This window comes from Penaeus monodon, chromosome 13, assembly GCF_015228065.2.
Source record: "Penaeus monodon isolate SGIC_2016 chromosome 13, NSTDA_Pmon_1, whole genome shotgun sequence".
NCBI lineage: Eukaryota > Metazoa > Arthropoda > Malacostraca > Decapoda > Penaeidae > Penaeus > Penaeus monodon.
In genome coordinates this window covers 38,386,799-38,394,298 of record NC_051398.1, presented here as the reverse complement: position 1 = coordinate 38,394,298, position 7,500 = coordinate 38,386,799, and the positions used below count along the sequence as shown (strand labels likewise).

The window sequence follows — 7,500 nt, the reverse complement described above, 5'->3', positions numbered from 1 at the left end:
AAAAAATATAAACCACAGATAAGGAAATAAAAACTAAAAAGCTCTCTCTTTGCAAACCTCCTTGCATATTGCTTACATTTTGATTTGAAAGAAACTGAATGAGATGACAATACTACTCCTTGGGCAATTTGTACAAAGATACAAGTAACTGTTTCCATGAAATCATGAAAAAAGTAGGATAACAACTTCATACACCCTGCCAGTCTACCATATAATATTAATATGAAGTCAGTCCTTATGGTATAAAAACTAATGAAATGCCTTTGAGTTTCAGTATAGTATGAGCAAAAAATAGAACCCTAAATGAATGATCAAGGTCAGACCAACGAAAGCCATCATATACAAAATTATATAAACAATTTTCTCAGATGAGATATTTCACATAACAATCAGTGAACCTTTGGAAACATTATGAAACACTTGAGAGACCAGCCTTGTCTACCTACAATGGGACATGCTTAGTTCTCTCACTTGAACAATGAATAGTTATAAAAAAAGTTTCTTTCCTGTATAATAAAATGCACACAAGATATTACCTCAAACAAATAAATAAGTATGCACCCTAATTTATGCAAGAAATACCACTACCAAATAATGAATATGCATGGGACATAACCCATACCCTGAAATATTGCTAGTGTAGGCCAAGTACCATACTTAAAAGTTATATCACTACAAATATACACATACAACATAAAGGTTCACTTGTTGAAACACTCTCTCTAAGATCCTCCTCACATCCATGCCCAAGTATAATAAATACTTAACAGGGATTAACATGCACTTCAAACATTCAATCATGAAAACTTTATAAAGGAACAACTACCATCTCTCATGATAAGCACAATAATTGAAGGTCTAAGTATCATTCATCTTCATGAAACCATATCAAAATACTCAGGGCCTTGTATACCTATTTTGCAAAACTGGTTATACAACTGAAAAGAATGTAATAACCTTGTAACTTTGACCAAAACATTGGTCCCTATTGATTTTTTTGTTAAAATAATATAAAAAGTTACAAAGCATTTACAGCATGTGCACCACTGTAGGTATGAAAACTGGTAAGAAACACAAGTACCTGGGTACATGAAGACTGTTGTCCTTTAAACCTTAACCTTACAGCTTCATTTGGAAGTGTAATTATTATTATTATTATTTTTTTTTACAGTCTGATCTGAGCTTTGTCCCCCAGGGAAGATTGTATGCCACTCCATGACTGGCTGGGTACTATCACTTCAGTCTTTCAGAGTTCACAGTTTACAAGAGAATTAAAATTAAAACTCCAAATAGATAACTCGCCCTCAAAACCCCAAATCACAAAGGCAGCCCAGTATCAAAGTTGTCTTACATAACAAACTATAAAAAAAATTATTTGGTCAGCTATCTACTAATGAAAATCAAGAGAGCAATGAAATTCCAAATTGAATAAATAAGCTTCAATGATGCACTGCCAACTTTTCCCATTTGTAATACTTGTTGACCCCCTTCAAGTCCACCACTCTTACTACCAAAATATCTTCACTACACCAGTTGTGAGCCTTCCCACTGAGGCTACCTATAATGGCTACTCTCCAATTCCTGAAGATACCTTTTCCACTTATATGGGGGAGGGGGAGGGGGTGCTACTTCGTAAAAAAAGAGAATCTAAAGTGTTTTTAACATCTGGGCTACTGACTGATTGCTGGACTCTTCTTGTCAGCGTCCTGGGGTTGTCGCGCGGGGTCGGGCCAGGGACCTCCGGGGCCAGTGGTCATCGGTGAGTTATTGAATGGCGTGGGTCCGGCAGGTCCGGGTCCTCCAGGTCCAGGTCCTCCTGGCCCTGCCCCTTGGGGACCTCCGCCACTACCGCTGTCCTCCACGTTGGCCGTGTCGTACTGGGTGTTCTCCAAGCGTGTGATAAGCCGCTCATCTTCATCACCAAATTCACCGCCCATCAGGGACGGCTCTCCAACCACCATCACGTCCTGCTAACACACACACCACACACCTCAGTATGCACGTAACTTAAGACTTACACTAATAGTAATTCCCCATTCAAGAATATATCAATTTACTCTAAATGACTAGTGAGTTTATATCAAAAACAAAAAGATTTTGACAGCAAACACTTCCATAATGATTATTTCAAAAACTACAAAATAGATAATAATATGGCAAGTCTGCACTTCTTGTACAAAAATAAATAAATAAATAAATATATAAAAGAAAAAACACTGTTCCAGTGCTTGTTTTTAATTTAGCCATACAGTACATATATATATGCATGCATACATGCGTGCTTTCACTCACTTGCTCAACCTAAACAAACAAAAATTCTCTCTCTCTCTCTCTCTCTCTCTCTCTCTCTCTCTCTCTCTCTCTCTCTCTCTCTCTCTCTCTCTCTCTCTCTCTCTCTCTCTACTGACACACAGACATATGTGTGCACACCCACACCCACACAAAATATACTTTATGCATATGATGTCCATATATATGCATATATACATAAAACATATACATATTGCACATGCCTACATACATACATACACACACTCAATATGCACTCATTTATGAAAATTATACCAACAATCATGTGCGTGGACACATGCATGCACATACATACATACACGCACGCACGCCACGCACACGCACGCACGCACACACACACGCACACACACACACACACACCACACAAATGCACATGCATACAACCAGACACACAGACATACGCACAGGAACACAGGTGTGGAACATATGCGCGCGCGCACACACACACACACACATAACACATAACACACACACACACACACACACACACACACACACACACACACATATGAACATTAACAGAAACATACAAAAACACACAAAAATTCAGGCAAAAGTACATGCATATGCATACATACTGTATATGTGTATGAACAAATGTGAGAAAAATACAATCTACTATACATTTAGACTGAATTGATAACAATAATAATAATAATAATAATAATAATAATAATAATAATAATAATAATAATGATGATGTCAATAGTAATAATAATAATAATAATAATAATAATAATAATAATAATAATAATAATAATAATAATAATAAAGTTGACAAAAAAATCATAAAAAAAAGTGATTAATGTGCTTTACAGTGCCAAAATGTAACTTCTAGAATCTTCTTTTGCTAAGACACATAATTCTCTGTTAGATTATGATGCAAAAAGATTATCAAAACACATTGTCTGAAAAATCTTCAACACCACTCATGTTAGAATTTAATTAACCATCAGTACTCCACAAAGAATTAACATGTCTTACCAATGAAATAATGGTGATTAACACTGTATTGTTATTATCAGACCACTCAAGACCATCTGGAGAGAGGGAAAAGGTAGCTTGGGGAGGAAAAGAGAGGGACTTAGGGAGAGAAGAGAGTAAGAAAGTAAGGGCTAGTGAGAGATGATGCAAGTTAAGATAGAGGGGGGAAAAAGGGAGAAAGGAGAGAAACGGGGGGAAAGGGAGGGAGGAGAGAGAAGGGAGGAAGGGGAGGAAGGGAGTAGAGGGGGAAAGGGGGGAGGGGGGAGGGAGGGAGGGAGGGAGGGAGGGAGGGAGGGAGGGAGGGAGAGAGAGAGAGAGGGAGAAAGAGCGAGAGGGAGAAAGAGCGAGAGGGAGAAAGAGCGAGAGGGAGAGAGAGGGAGGGAGGGAAGGAGGGAGGGAGGGAGGGAGAGGGGGAGAGAGAGAGAGAGAGAGAGAGAGAGAGAGAGAGAGAGAGAGAGAGAGAGAGAGAGAGAGAGAGAGAGAGAGAGAGAGAGAGAGAGAGAGAGAGAGAGAGAGGGGGAAAGGGACAGACAGAAATAAAGAGGAAAGGGAGAGGGAGAAAAAGAGATTCTTTAATCATTCTGGGAATATCAATTTCATTAGTTCAAGGCACAAAGTCCCCATACAGGAGGTAGATCAGTAACAATCCTATCTCCCAAGCCATGCCTCATCATTCTGATTTCCTATCTCCCTTCTCCCTCCATCTCTCTCCCCTCTCCCCCTCCCACCATCCTCTGTTCATTGGTAAGATGGTGGCCCCTCCAACTAATTTACATTGAAATGGATTCAGCCCAATTCCCATTGAAACTTGTACCACAGGGTCTTTTCTGAGTTAGAATTCAAATCAGTGCTACTTCCAAAAATTGCATATAATTAGTTTAAACTCTACAAGATTCTTGCAAGAAATTAATTTTTCATTTCATATATTTCTTTATCTCTATTTTCTTACCTTCCACATACACCTACAGAAAATTTTGTACAATAAACACATTGCTTATAAAATGAAATGTATGAAAATATGTTGTTCAGTCTATTTGTATGTTCATGTGCCTGTAGGAGACAGAGAAGGCTGGGAATTGGTGAGAAAGGAAATGCTACAAGAGGAAAGATGGAGAGGAAGAGGAAGTGAGAAGCCTAACAGGAAGATGGAAACAGGAAAATTGGACGATGAAGGGAAAAGAGAGAGAGAGAGAGAGAAGAGAGAGAGAGAGAGAGAGAGAGAGAGAGAGAGAGAGAGAGAGAGAGAGAGAGAGAGAGAGGGACAGAGAGAGAGAGAGAGAGAGAGAGAGAGAGAGAGAGAGAGAGAGAGAGAGAGAGAGAGAGAGAGAGAGAGAGAGAAGAGAGAGAGAGAGAGAGAGAGAGAGAGAGAGAGAAAATCTGTGAAATGTGTCAGTGAGTGAAATGCTGAATGGATGACTGAAAGTGCTTTTCTTTTTACTTGCCTGTGTACATTATGGTAAAGTGTTTGCTTATCTACCAAGTAATGAACCAATATCAACCAAACACTAAAATGAATGAGTATCATAGCTGAACATATCACTCCGTAAATATCGGAATCTTTAAATGCTAAATAAGCCGTTCCCTCATATATATAGACTAAAACCTGAAAACACAGAGAGCAAAGTTCCCCTCACCTGATATCAATTCTGGGACACATAACTGGAGTTGAAATATACAAAGGAATTTCTGTGTCACATCATAAACTGAATATGAAATATCACATTTCTTTTAAGAAGAGAATATGCAAGTCATATTCACAATTACTGTATGACTGTTTAAAAGCATTTCTTTTATGCATGATAATAATAATAATAATAATATCAAGAGTAATAATAACTGCAATAATATGAATAACAATAATAATAATAAAAAAAATAAATAAATAAAAACAAATAAAAATAAAAAAAATAAATAATAATAATAATATTAATAATAATAATAGAAAAAAAATCATCATAATAATAAATGTGAACAGAATTCCAGTATCTTGTCAACTCTAGTTATTCACCTTAAAGAATTTGTAAACAAAGTCAGCATTTCTTTCTCTTCAAGGCTTTGTACAAGGTCAGACCAGTCTCAAGAGAGCAAATAATAAAAAAAATTTTTTTTTTTTTTTGAAAATAAAGAACAGAACTGCCAATGTTTACAGGCTCTCAGTGAGATTGGCCCATATGTGTATGCTCTGAACAATTATGAGGTTCATATGATCTTTGAAGAAGAGCGGTTCATACTGATGAATGATATAATCTAAATTTACATTGGAAAAAGTAATAAAATCAATAAAAAATTGAGTCTAAAAAAGACGATATGCAACAGAAATCAAAACCGCCTCTCCTTAATTCATATGCATAATAGTGGACTTCACATTTTCAACAAAAGTATAATTCACAATGCACATATCACAAATGAACTACTTTACTTTAATAAAAGTCTAAAAACTCTAAAAATAATATTCTTGCAGAATGCATTGCTTAACTGTAGGATAACCCACTTAAAAGTTGGACGACTTCCAGGTAACAATCAAAATATATGGGAAAGGATTCAATATGAAAACAGACAAAAGACAGTTTGATGGGCATGGATTGTTTTCCTGATGGTCTTCAGAAACAACTTTTGCCTCCCTCCATATTAATCTTTGGCCAGTGTTCTGATGGTTGCCGGGCAGTAGCCAAGGTTTATCTGGCTTAACCTAGGACTATAGACTAACTAAGCAACCAGAGAGGCAATACTACCTAGAGAGGAGATCAGCTTCACCTCATGGGAAATGATCAGCCTGGTCACTGGGGAGAAAAGTGTTCCACTATCAGAATGGCATGCAAACAAAAAATGCCATAGGAAGTGATCAATACAATCCACGGAAGGTATCAATAACATAGGCTAACAAGTTACTGATAAAACCACTAACAAGAAACAGAGGGAACGGACAAAAGTGGCAAGATCACTGGTTCTGTGCCATAAGACTACAGGATTCGGTAAAGTTATTTTCCGCATTAGCACTCGGGAAAATGAACCTTACTGCACATGGGTCCCAAAGCTCAGAATCACTGACTAAACCACAGTATATGTCTGCCTAGTGATACTTACGGAGACTTGGGTGGCAAGGCTGAAGTTCGGTCCTGGGGATCTTTTCTTCCCTGAGCCTGTGGAGTTTGCAGTTGCATTCTGACCTGACTGAGAGCCTTTCCGCTTCCGCCTTTTGTTTGGCGCACGCTGAGTTTCTGCAAAGAGAAGTTCAGAGAGACTGCTTGAGCTACCTGCTTTCTCAAGGGAAACAGGAGTTTGACTAAACTGATTAACTTATATGAATAACAAGTTTCTCTCTTCAATTCATCTTTTCATTTATTTGTTATTGCTCAAAAAATTACTAAGACAAACAGAAATGGATTGTGACAGCTAGGAACATGTATGAAAGTATATGTCGGGGAAATAAATGTGAATGCTAGGAAAGAACCTGGGACAAGGCATGCAGGCTCCAACACAAAAAACTACAGCATAACATGACAAATACAATAAACCCAAGTAACATCACATAAATCCAGGCTCCCTCATGCACCTTCAGAATGGAATTGATAGCCATTACCAAGAAGCTAATTTGTCTTCAGCATACTCTGCTGACATCATACTGAATGTATACAGATGCAGCACATACACACATTTCATACACAAAAAAGTATGGAGGCATGTAAATACACACTCCCCATAAAAAAAAGCCAAGAAACACACACACAAACTCCTGATACAATGATAGAAAAATACTAAAGTCTTCTTATCCTAAAGCAACTGAATGATTAAAGAAAAGCATATGAAAGCATTACCTAAAAAAGAAAGAAAGAAAAAGCTCTTTTAACCAGACGTCCATAGAAGCATATTTGCCCATTGCTGAACTCCACAATTCCACATTCATTACTCCCTCAATCTTTCACATCAATTCTCTAAATGGATTTTCAAAGTGAAGCCATGACATGACTCCTATGGACCTGATGAAAAGCTGATTCACAAGAGGATCTTTTTGTCAAGCTATAATCATAAAAATAAGATGAATAATAAAAGAACAAAAATATATTAGAGGAAAATAATAGAAAATCAACCAATGTATATTCAAGTGATTAAATATGAAACTCTAGTTAAAAAAAAAAAAAGAAAGAAAGAAAGAAAAAAATTGTGTAAGTATGTGCTTGTATATTTATGTTTGTAGGCATATAAATG

The 7,500-nt window shown here is 37.1% G+C and overlaps 1 protein-coding gene across 2 annotated transcripts in view; it reads right to left on the bottom strand.

Annotated features, from left to right (window-relative positions):
- LOC119580307 (LIM domain-binding protein 2-like) overlaps window positions 1–7,500 on the bottom strand; it is a gene marked incomplete in the record, with an annotated part of 45,023 nt that overhangs the window by 690 nt on the left and 36,833 nt on the right. Inside the window, 2 exon segments of one of the 2 annotated variants that reach the window (XM_037928385.1) lie at window positions 1–1,970; window positions 6,379–6,512. The exon segment at window positions 1–1,970 is cut by the window's left edge and continues 690 nt beyond it. In XM_037928385.1, coding sequence (XP_037784313.1) covers window positions 1,671–1,970; window positions 6,379–6,512 — 434 coding nt within the window. 2 annotated transcript variants of the gene reach the window in all.